A 13,183-nucleotide genomic window follows, 5' to 3' on the forward strand; every position below is an offset into this window, starting at 1 on the left:
TATATGTCATATCCACCATAGGGAAGGGTGTATAGGTTGCAGTGACTACATACACCAGCTCTATATGATACTGTAGCACACAGTGAGAGCCCCTTCCCAGCAGCATGCGCACAGTATGTACACAGTAGCAGCTGTACTCTGTAGGAGTGGCACACAGAAGGAGGGACTCAGCTCATGCTTGTCACAGCCTATTACTTATTCATTTCACACAGGGAGTCTTGCCAGCAGCAGCTCTCTCCTCTTTCCCCACTTCAAACTCCACTCTCCAACCGTTGTCTGGAAAGACTTCTTTTTGTTTTATTCTTCAATAACCTCTCCACCCCCTCCTCCTCTTCTTTTTTTTTTTTTTTTTAACCAGGCAGAGGGTGCATTTAATACAAACTCATGTATCCATCTTTTTTTTCGCAAATTCGTATTGATGGAATAAAGTCAGCTTGAACTGTTCAGGAGTTTACACTTAATTTATTTTTTATTATTTATTTTTTATTATTATTTTTTTTTCTAGTGCTATGGTCTGATATTTGGGATTTGTTTATTTATTTTTATTTTTTTTACATTTTATTTTTGGTGTGTGGGTGTCCTGCTTTGGAAATCAGTACCCTTCTCAATACTACTACATAGGGAGCTTGCAGTCCCTTATAAGAAAACGCGTGGCTCCTTTGTGCATAGCTCCTGCTGAATGATGATCAATGCTCAAGCCTGTGGTTCTGTTCTTGGCAGTTTTTAAAGAAACAACACGACCCCCTGTTTTTTCAGCACCATCAACACCCTCCCGGACTTTATCACATCTCAAAGCCTGCTTTTGGGTGTCTTTGATTATAAATGCACTCAGCTTCTGGAAGATCCTGGTATAACAAGCAAACACTTTAGAATCCTGATCAGTTCTGCAACTTGCACCTACAGCATTTGCACCTGACACTAAGAAAAAAACAAACAAAGATTCTTTGAATGCTGATTTTGTAAGAACTAGGCAAAACTGCAACTTGACAAATTAAAACATGGATGTAAGGTTTTACCCGGCAGCTGCTGGCAATGCCCTGCCTGCAGGAGATGCATCTACCCTGGACTTCTCCCAATGTTTAGACTACTACAGCTACAAGGTAAATATTGAGTTTTTATTTTTATCAAAATAGTGTCATGTTTATTGTAAGTATTCAAGATATGTATGTCTTTAAGAATTACATTGTATATAGTTTGCCAAATAACATAACATGGCACTGATTCTGAATGCCTTGTTTTAATATTGTAGGTGCTGGTTTGCAAGCTAACATAGAGAGATTATAGTGTTTTTTGAGAAAAGGGATTACAGTATCTTCTGTGTTTAATCAGACTGAATGACTAGGAGCTATTGGCACATTATATATTAAATTACAGAAAGTAGTATGTATGTTGAATACCTCCTTCTATAATTATCTGTTCAGCGATCAGTCTTTGTTTTATGCAGAACTTTTGTGCCAGGTTGATTTATATGCTGAGATCTGGACTAGTCTTGGCACTAATATTCAACCTTGGTTAGCATAATGTGTGGATAACATGCATTCTTGTTTAATCCTTTGTCATAATGTGGCTTGTGTTTTGACAACAGAATATTTGATCTGAATGGAAAGACACTGTGCACAATGTTTGAGTTGGGCTGTGTGCATTTACCATGGCACTTCTCCTATTGTTGTGGGAATAAATTAATGGCTCATCCTATATTCAGACTTTAAACAGTTTATACTTTTAGCATAATGGCTTTTCATATAGCAGCTGGAGCAGAGAATCAAACATAAATGATCTCATAAAAATGGAATGCATGTCATAGGGGCAGTAGAACATGTTTTTTCTATTTTAAAACCATAATTAATTTTATCTTAGGCAGACATCTAATCAATTAGAACACTAATAATTGTCTTGGGCTACAGCATGCTTTAAAACAAACTATTTTGTAATATATATTTGAATGTTGCAGATAAGTTTTTATAGGTTGCAAAAATATAATTAAAAAAATACTATAGTCAGTACCTTTTTATGTATCACTTTTTTTATAGTTTTAGTTTTTAGGAAATGTTATTTTATAATAAATGTATGTAAATATAATTATGAATGTGATATATTCATATCTACCATGCCCGGGTAATGCTAATGATATATCGCTGTGGGAGAGTTTCAAAAATTATGACCCTTGACCTTACAACCTACCCATAATGCATTCTTGTTCGCCAATAGTAATATAAAGATTTCCCTCTGTTGAATGATTCTATTGTTTTGCTAATTAAGATGAAAAGGTCAAAGGGGATTTGTATGTAGGTAATTGTAGAAGTTTAAGTACAAAAAGATTACTTGGAATCTAATTATCATGTTTTTTTTAATTAATTTTACTTGTATGATTTAAAATAACAATTAATTATATGTTAGATATTTGAGATTTTCACTTTCACAATATATTTTAAGGCTGAATAATATACTTTGATTCATGGTGCGTTATATTGCTTTCCCCTTTTTTTTTAAAGAAAAAAAAAGATGAAAAGATACAGCTAACTTTTAATTACTTAAAAACATTTGCAAATGAGATGGATATAATTAATTTTACTTCTGCCAATAAAATTAAAAAAGTAGCTTTTTTTTTCCGGAAACTTTTTCATTCCTCACCATGGGAATTAACTCTTCAGTATAAACTGTAAATTATTTCTTTTTTTTATATTCACATGGGAGCTTTTGCACATATCCCTTCATTTAATCATCCTGTAATTAAAACCAGAGGATAATACTTTTATAAGACTATCTAAAATGTTCTCCCATAGTGAAAGAATAAAAATGCAGTAATTGCAATATTCCCCTCTTGGCAATTAAGCCAGTATATTTATTTTTGATGATGCATTCACAGTAGGACAACAGTATTGTAATGACAGTGAAATCTCAGCTAATTTTCCAAAATTACTTTAAAGTGGTACACGCCATTTTAGATGTAAACAGTGCTAAGGGCATGTTTTAGAAAGCTGATGTCACTTTAACATTAAATGGACTGAAATGGGTTTAATGTAAATATTTAAAACTTGTATCCTGACGGGAGGTTTAGTTTAGGATTTATGACCAGTAATGTAATTTGTCATTGAAGCTATGTAAGGAAAAGGTGAGAGCGAGGTGATAAAATATTGTGCTATACAAGTTCTGAAAAGGCATATCTACGAATGTACATATTAACTATTGATTTATTGACAATTATATAAATAAAAAAAAAACAAGATGGTAAGTAAAACATAACAGATTTTCTATTTCTTAACTACTCATAGATTTCCAAATGGGGCCCTCATAAGCCCACCTGTGTCAGCTGCTGGGGAGAGTGTTCGATACCTGTTGTAGCTGTATGTGTTTTTGTATGTACTTATTAACTCACTCCTACTTAAATTGTACAGGACTATGAACATGATAGCGCTTAATAAATAAAGGTTAATGATAATAAGATTAAACACATTCCATTGGGTAAATATACTACGAAAATGTGGCTTAGAGTTTCCATCTCCATAGTGATGTTTGTGTGTTAGTCTTGATTTGTTATACATGTGTTCTCACACTACAGTACTTCATCAACTAAGGCATCTTTATGGCTTGGGAATCCACATATTATCTCCAATAGAACAATTAATGTAAATTCATTTAAGTTGCAATGATCAACATGCTAGTTGGCTTTCCAGTTTTTTTAATTGTGAAACGGGCCCAAATAGACTTTACTTAGCCTCAGAGTGATGACGACTTGGCTAGCTCACTTACGAGTGAAAAAGTCCTTGGGTGCTTTAACCAAGTCATACTCAAAGTTGATAGACTTTATTGGGCCAACACAGACAAAGATGTTACATAAGCTTTTGGGATCACAGAAGTCTCGCCTTCTGATGAATGAAGGAGTCCTAAAGGTCCCAAAAAGATTACCAACTTCTTTTTCTATGTTGGTAGAATAAAAGCTATCAAATTTTAACTAAATACATTATTTTCTCGTGGGCAAACACGCTATTTTTTTCTTCTTAGCCAAACCATACACATTTATGGAAATCTACTACAGAATTGCAATGCATTTCTATGTAGCGTCAATATAATGATGTTGGTCCTTGAAAAAGTAAAAAGTACTTTGCCTTTTTCACAAGGCACCGGAAAGGGAGATTGAGTGAAAATAACATTTAAAGTCCTAAGGTGTTTACATCTTGGCTAGAATTATCAAAAAAATCTTTAAAAGGCTACACAAAGCCTTCCACCCGGGTTCCTGTATCTATTTTTCTTTATTCTTCTATACACAGACTGACAAATATCCAGCTAAAGTATTACTGACTTATTGATACAACTGTAAGAGTCTGAAAGAGTTCCCTCTGGAGTGCTTTTTATTCATATACATTGTAGTTTCACAAATAGTTTTCAAAAAATGGATATTAAAGTACTTTGTAAGAAAAAATACATTTATCTACCCCTTCCTCTGCCTGATTTTCACGTCGGTTTTGGCTACTTTGAAGAGTTCAATCACTAACAGGAAAGAGCTCCCTTTAACCCTGTGGAGCTCTCGCGAGAGCCAGCGCTGGGACCGATGGCGCAAGTAGTGTGCATGCACACTTGCAAGCAGGAGATGTGTTCCGCCAATTGTAGGGAGGTGGAGGAACAGTAAAAATGCATATGGAGTATTTGGATGAATCCTTCCATGCTATCATAAGTATTATAGATGATGGCTAGAGTCTTACCTTTGGGCCTGCAATCTTGGTCTTGGTCTATATGAAACGCATACCTTCCTCGAAAGGGTTTACATGTTAGGCTTATCTGAAACTGTGTACCCATTTTTAATTGACAGTCAAGAATAAAATGTAGCAGTTTGTAGAAGGTGTGTCCAAGTACATCAGAACAGATACGTAGGGTTATGTAATACATTTGACTTGTCCTTACTGCGTCAACAAGACATCTTGTAATATTCTAGGTTTTTACTTGCATAGGCAATTTCAAGTAATAAAGAAATACAATTAGTCTGCTTAAGAAGGCAATGAAAGTGATAGATACGCTGGCGCTATTATCCTGACTGGATCTCCAATCTGTATATTGCACTAGCGTTAATCTTGATTTGTAACGTGATTGTGTAGCTAATTGCTGTGATGATCAAAGCTAATAGGCCATTGGTGTACTAGGAGAAACACACGCGCCAAACCACAGGTTGATCACAAATCCCGCGGTTAATGAGATTAAGGTCAACTTCTGTCATCATAACACACAGGCATGATGGAGACACTAACCAGACTTCATTGTAAAGAGAAACAATTCCTGGATGAACAAATTTCTGAGCCTGGCTTTTGTCAAAGGTTAACTCCGGTATTTATGCCCTGTTTATAATACAGAACAGATTTTAAATGCACAGTATGTCCTGTGCATTAGGCAAGAGTGAGCAGTCTTTCTTAATCAAATGTAACAATGTTAAAGGTAAATATTTAACAGATTTAGCTACTTATTATGTTGAATTTCTGTGGTGCCACTTTTGGGGTAGTTAGTTTCCCAGGCTAATGACCTTCACTATTCTTAAATATGCAAAATATTTATCAATGTTTGTACTAATTTAAAAACATAACCTTTTTTAAATCTAAATCCTTCTTCTTTTTACTTCCTGTCTCATTGTGATGTGGTAAATTGGCAAACAAGGCTCTGGGTTTAATAATTTTGTGTGAGCTATGTGGTATTCCATTTTCCATGCATATGAGGTTTTTTTTATAGTGTTGGCACAATTTGAGCTATGACTTTAACATGATTCGTAAGTGTTAGTTAAATATTAGCCAAGAACACACACCTGTCTGAACCAAGTATGAACATTGCAAAAAATAAAAAAAATGACTTTTGCCTCTTATATTTTTTGCTTTCTTGGTTTTGTGACCCAAAATGGAACACATGGTGATCACATATATAGTTAGGAAATCGGTGTCAGAAAGAAATCATTAAGGATAGGTTTTAAATGAAATATTGGTCACAATGCAAATGGGCAATAATTTATCAGGAGTCTTGGGGGTTTGAACCAGCTATCTTGCCCCTGGTAGCTATTACACCTAACCATTACACCACAAAGTCACTTGTGACATGCTGGTGTTTCCACATCCCATGGACATAAGATACCTGCTTGCTTCTGCCTCACTCGTGGCTCGTTATTGCTATCATGAATCTATAAATACATGGGCATGCTCCTAGCTTAGTGCTAGAGCATTGTGTATGTGGTCCTGTTTGTATCCTGAGGATTGCTGAAGTGCTACGTGTTGTTTGGATTTGGACCCATGGCTTGGACTTGACATTGAACATGGTTTACCCCTTTATACTGCAGTTGAGTTTGATCATCTGGAAGTTGACCTATTGGTATGGGCTTTGACTTCTCTTTTGAAGGTACTTGTTACTGTGCTTCAGACCCCCTTGGCGTCTCTTCATGTTTCAGACTGCCTTGACGTCTCTTCATGCTTCAGACTCCGTTGACATCTCTTTGTGCTTCAGACTCCCTTGACGTCTGTGCATGCTCTAGACCCCCTTGCCATTGGCTAGTACCTGCCTGCTCTACAGAACCCATTGCGCTGAGCTTCTTCTTAGACTCATGCTATTTTCTAGTTGTGTCTAGAGATGACACCAAAAGAGAAAGCCAAAAGATAAAGCAGACAGCTGCCTGGAACTCAACACAGCATATCTGTATGCCTCCTACCAAGTTCAAAGCCAGATCCCGCCCATGCACAGGGATTCCAACTTGATCTGGCACCCATGTAGCTGACAGAATCAATGTAATTAAAGAAGTGGTGAAAAGTCATTATATTTGTGATGTTCAGTGTTGTGTTGGCTTCTGATTCAATTAATAACATAAATGATTATTAATGTTGGCACTGGCACATGTTTTATATATTGTGATAGGCCTAATAGACTATCACTTTCTCCGCCAGTCAGTTGCAACTATATGACTTTACTCACTTTTACACTTTACCCAGGTACTAGACTTCCCCTGGGGCAGGATCAGACTGATATGTTAAAGGAGATTTTCCTCTGTAATGGCACAAAAGAGCTAAAACTTGAGATGTTTCCAATGGTGAAGTACCATAGGACAGGCTATGAAGTGGCTGTCTGTTTTTGCTTGAATGTCTCAAATTTATTTTGTATAAAGGTTACTTTTTCTTTTGGGTAATGTGGATTTTGTTTAGGGTCTATTAAGGAATACCCCAGGTTTTAAGACAATTTCCAGTTTTCGGAAATTGACATGACTGTAAAGAACAGCTGATTTTCCAAGTGCTGTATGAATTAGGAACTAAATGGTCTTTACAAAAATATTAAGCTACATTTTAAATTCAAGTATCCAGCATCAAATTCTTGTGATTACTTAGTTATGTTTTTTTGGATTTTTTTAACATGATGAGAATCCATTACCCCGTTGCCCTCTCTCTAAATAGCATGTCTTTGGGTTTTCTTTGTGAGCTGGAAGCTGCTGTACAACACAACAGGAAGTTAAGAGTGCAAGAGATAATTGCTTCCTCCTGCCTTTGGAAAGTCAGCAATTTTAGTTATAATATTCCTTTTAGAATAATATACTTGGGTTATTCTCCTATGAATAACTTCAGGAAACTGGCAGTATGTAATATAAATAAGTAAGCGAAATGGTCCATCATCAGTTCTTTTGGAAAGAATAAATTAGATTGTGTGCCGAGAGAGAAGGTGAAATGTCAGTGTATTACTTTTTGATGTATGCTGCATACAATCATCAGATATCTTGCATTAATACAGAATGTTGTTTCAACTGACTAGTGAGAAATGTAATGAGGACACAGAGGCTGCTGTTCAAAATGCTGACCTTGACTGCAGCAGATGTGGGGAGCTGAGTCATCATTTGTTTATTTGTTGTATGATGGTGACACTGTTGTAATCGACAAAGGGGGCAGTGTTTGTACCCAACCTTATTTAATTGCTTATATGTCACTGTGTTGCCATAAGGACTTTTGGTACCTTAGACAAACTGAGGTTGGTGACAGTACATTCCATACTTCCTTCATTATATGTGGCATGGTTGAACTAAAAAAACATAAACCTGTTAAAGTGGTTACCAAGGAACCATTCTAATTTGGCTCTATGAATAGGCTGTTTTTGGAATATTTTAATTACAATATTTTATTAACTTTTTTAAATATATTGCTGCCTATGCACATCTTACAGATGTCTTTCATAGAAACTTGCATTACAGTCTATCTGTCTTAATAATTAAGTTGCTTGGAACACCTGCAGCCCGAGGGTTTGGTTTCAAACCTATAATAGGCAAGCCACTATTTTGTGGCAATGAGCTTGATTGATACCTGATCAGCTAGTATTAAAACTGTCATATAATATTTAATAATGTGCACTTAGTAATATGAGTATGAAAAATACTTGCTAGTTTTTTAATGGCTTATTATGTAGCTAGGTTCTCCATTGTTGGTAATGCACCCAGAATTATCACTTGTGACAAACCCTGTAGCATGAGGACCATAAATGCCACAGTTTGGGGTCTTAAGCACAGTCCTCTAGGGCAATCAGAGTCAGGAACACTACCTTGTAGCCAAACAGTGCTTTATTTTTAACTGTTCAAATGCAACACCCTAAAACAAAATCATAAAAAGAAACAACCTAGCTCCCAATTGGAGCCCTCTCTTCCCCCAACAGTCTCTCTGATTATCAGGCTCCAGGGGTTTTTAATGCCCAGCACCTGTGCCTGATGCAGGCCCCATAGGAATCCCGGACCGGATCCTGTAGATTTAGAGACTCCTGGAAAAGGCAGCATGGATTTTCCACAGAATGGGGGGAACGGAGCATTGGCCCACCCTGCTCTCCAGTTACTCCACCCCAGGGACCCGTATGTATGATCTGCATAGCACCTGTACCCAAATCCCATGCTAATCATGTCCCTGGGGTTTACAGCCTCACACACTGTATATATTTATGTAAATGTCTGCATTCACTTATATAGTATTAGTGTTTTAGTTGTGCTCAAATTCTGCTTTTACTTGCACCATATATTATAGCAGATAGGTATAGCTGGGAACTGGGTTTGATCTGGTGTCTCCGGCAGAAGAGGTCTCCGATCAATTTCCTCTTTCTCTGGACAGAAGAGCTACAATTGGCCATGCCCACTCACTACCCACTTCCCTCCTACTCATCCCCCACTTAAGAATGCCATGCATTGTCATGGATACAGTCATGAATTGGTCGATCTTTAACACTATTATTACCCTGATACCTTCTAGAATCTTTAAACTGTACTGTAATTGTTAAGGGTTTTGAGGGAACCTTTTTTGGATGTATATTCAACTGTATTTTCTGCTATTGAACATAGGTTACTGATTTAAAAAGTCGCGTTCTGTAGATAAACATAGATGTGAATAGATCACTGTGAAATATATTCAGTAAACTTAAAAAAAAAAATATTTGGTAAAATTTGTATGATACGAAAAGTTATCGATACAACTGCATTACAACAACCAAACATCATAACAATATAAATAAATAACAGAAAATTGTTAATAATATATGAGCTGGAATCTAAGGGAAAAATCTCTCATATAGCTTAGATATTCATGTAGCATGGGGACATCATTAATTTATGTAGAATGTAAAAATATAAATATACCCTCAATTGTCCGGGTTTTGCTATTTTTTTTTCTAAATCTATCTAGTGTAATTGCAGACACTATTTCCAAGTAGTGTCTGCAAATACAATTATTAGTAAAAATGAACTGTGGACAATTAAATTTAAAATATATTGGATTTAGAATTCAATAGCTGTTTAAAACATATATTGCTATGCTGTGTGGGATGTATAATGAGGAGCTGATGGTTCGCTTTAAGAATAAGTGTGGTTATAGCATCATTTATGATAACATTACTACAGAAGTCCAGTTTTTAAGTTTATATTTTATGAACTACATAACAATTCCACTATAATTACTATGCAAAAGTATTGTGGGTGCACAATGGTAACCTAGCTCCCTCCACCCAAGTGATCAGTGCCAGATTAAGACCCTACAGAATTCCTAAATTTACTTACATATACAAATATTCTCGCTTTCAGGCACGTGGCTTGTTGTCTCCTTCTATGTGATGGCACCAGCCACTCTGAGTCTGAATCCAGTATCCTACATAGTGTGGCTACTGCTTTGTGGTCTTTTGCAGATTATTCATTAGAGCAGCATTGGCCATTAGGCATGTATCTTGTGTACTTAATGGATAATCTGTAAATCAACCTTGCTTGGATCCATAAAGCACTCTATTTTTTGGAGTGCCTACATTTACACGGACACAAAAGTTTATTTCTTTAAAAAAGCTCTTTTCTGCAGAAGCCGATCTCCCACTGTAGAGGAGATGACTGTGTCCATGCCATGGAGGTGGATCCTTGCTGTTAAATGCATGTACTGCAGATCTTTATTGGCAACTAGCTGATACAGGATGTGTCAACATTTAATGCTCCCCCAAAACGTATAACTCCTTTTATAGGTTTGTGTGTACGTATATGCATGACTGCAGAAAGCATATTTTACAAGGCTCAGTTCCTTACTGTTCTCTTGTACAGAAAAAAAACATAAATCCATTACTCATAATAGACCGTTTAATTTAGATACAAAGAGTTCATCTTATTACTGATGTTCCAGTAGCCGAGCATGAATGCTTTCTTCATTACCAATGATGATAGACCAACAAGCTAATAATACAAATAACTATACCTGAAATGGTACTTTGCTGACGTTTTTGAGGCATTTTGCTATATTCTTACATAGTGACCTTAATGCAGACATGACTGAAATGATCACCATGATGTTTTTTTGTACATGTATCCAAATCGGGGTCCACAATACACAATAACTCCCTATTTATCCCTAAATTAAGCAATTCAGGTTACAAAGGCTGAGTAGCATATTTCAATTCTGAGCTGCTATTAGAATTTTCGAATGGTGACTACATTATTCCTTCTATTTTAGGTTCAACGTAGTCATAAATTATGTATGCCTCGTCATGCCGCAAGTCTTGTTGGGTTTTTGTATCACTTAAAGTGGATGGCCTTAGCTTAATATGTCCAATAAACAATGTTTTGTTTTTCACAGATGGAAACTGTGTAGTTATTTGTATCCAGAGTTCAACTGAATTAGAAGGCAGATGCTCTTTTATAAATCTTTCTTTTCATTAGGAACTTATACGGTGTAGTACATTTAATGAGCAATCAGAAGACAAAATCATTAATACTGTATAATAAGGTGCAAAAAAAGGACCCTGACAACCGAAATACAGGAGCTGTGAAATCTCAGTTGTGTGTTTAATTTGTGATACTTCAATATTGCTTATGAAAATAGCTGAGCTGGTTATTTGAAATGGCTGCAAAAGCACAAGTTTGTTGTGTTTTAAATGATGTATATTGCGCATTGACATGCCTTGGTGGTGTCATCTTACACATGTAGCCGTTTTTATGTATCAGTTCTAGAAGTGTTTAAGGTCTAGCCCCTGTTCTTTTCTCAAGATCAATCATCAAGCACCCCCAACTGTGTGTTCTGCAAATCAGTATAAAAGATTTGTTAGATCAATCAACCTCTGACAGGTTGACTTGTTGTAATGAAAGAGCCACCTGTGCTTATGGGAGCAAATCCTAAAAAGCTCAACTGTTGGGGATGTTTAAAGGCCAGAAACGAGAAAGGTTACTGAACTATTTTTCAGCAACTATCTAACAACCAGGTCAGCAAAACATCATATAGTACTTACCGAAACTCATAAGCTCACTGTGAAAAGTGTTAAATGGTCTTTCGAGAAGTTGTAATGTTAAAATACTTAAGGCCTATATGTCTTTCTATGTGTCTTTATGTTGGAACTTTATTTTTTATACTAACTTAAATAGAAATTGTGTTCATGGTCGGCCCTTCAGAAACCTGCCTAAATGAATCTATGAATTGAGTATTGAGTATTCTGCACCATTAGAGAGTAATAGCAGGTAATATAATGATTGCCCGTTGTATAAAAATATACTAAATATATGGATAAATGACAGATTAAAAGTACCTAAATACTACCCTTCATATTACGTATAATAGGCTTATGGGTCCTACAATTCCATCATGTACCATGGGAATGAATGTAGAGAATCATGTTGCTATTCTACGAACTTGAAGGCAGACAAATTTAACCAGAGATGGTTCTTACACCACAGGCTACAAAAGGAGGACCACTGTCATTGTGAGCTATTGGCTCTTTAATGTATTTGTCTTTACCCAACTTACTACAGACACTATATTGCTGACAAAAGGTAGATCAATAAATCGATAAGTCAATTAAAATAACATGCCATGCTGTTTCTTTAAACATGGCACATGGCAAGAAAAAAAAAACACTTCAGAATCCTTGTTTGCCCCAAGGGGGGGGGGATCTCCTCCATGTCCTATATAGTCAGTTTAAAGACACATATAGTAATGTTTTGTTTTACATAGCTCATTATGCCCAGGTGGTGGAAACATAGGAGACATTTGGTTATTTTTCCCCTTAATGTTGTATCTAGATGTTCTTGATCTGTTATTATTTTAACAAAGCCATATTTGCATTTCAGGAGTCCCTTGGCATATAGACCTGTGTCTGCCATTATTTAAGGATGCTTACAATAGTTAAAATAGGCTTTGTATGGTATCCTCAACATAGTATGGGGGAAATAAAAAGGTTAAATGGTCACAAAGTGCGCCCAACTCAAAATGGGCAAAAGAATGAGTGGGCATGGCTACCAGCATGTCTGTTCATGTTGGGCTACTTTAAAAATCATTATGGTCTAGGTGAGCTTCAATGGAAATCCAGCCATTCTTTGATATATTGACATATGAGAGCATGGATTTTACATTACATTATTGTGCTGTTATGCATATATTTTTTCTCTGCTAACATATTCAAATATTTTGTCCTTATGTTAATTATGCTCTAAATGTTTGATCCCTTGTTATATTATGCAACAGAAATGTCAGGACCTTATCAGTAACCACTAAGCAATACTATAAAACATTTTCAGATTAGCATTGTCAAAAAATTAATTGTAATGTTTTTAATATATTATATGATATTTTCATATTGTAGTTCAATATAAATTGGATTGCAATTTGCATTTTATGGATTTAATATTCCTTTTTGTTTATTATGAAAATGGAAATAATGCAACATGTGTACAATAATTTTGTTCTATGCA

The 13,183-nt window shown here is 35.8% G+C and overlaps 1 protein-coding gene across 1 annotated transcript in view; it reads left to right on the plus strand.

Annotated features, from left to right (window-relative positions):
- Nucleotides 1-998: 998 nt before the first annotated feature.
- The window catches only part of LOC149298436 (TOX high mobility group box family member 3-like), a 55,684-nt gene continuing 43,499 nt past the window's right edge, over nucleotides 999-13,183 (plus strand). The window contains exon 1 of the mRNA XM_089487417.1: nucleotides 999-1,100. Within this exon, the coding sequence (XP_089343543.1) occupies nucleotides 999-1,100 (102 nt within the window). The remainder of the gene's footprint in view (nucleotides 1,101-13,183) is intronic.

The sequence above is a fragment of the Sceloporus occidentalis genome, unplaced genomic scaffold (assembly GCF_023333645.1).
Source record: "Sceloporus occidentalis isolate IW3139 unplaced genomic scaffold, rSceOcc1.0.p SCAF_32, whole genome shotgun sequence".
NCBI lineage: Eukaryota > Metazoa > Chordata > Lepidosauria > Squamata > Phrynosomatidae > Sceloporus > Sceloporus occidentalis.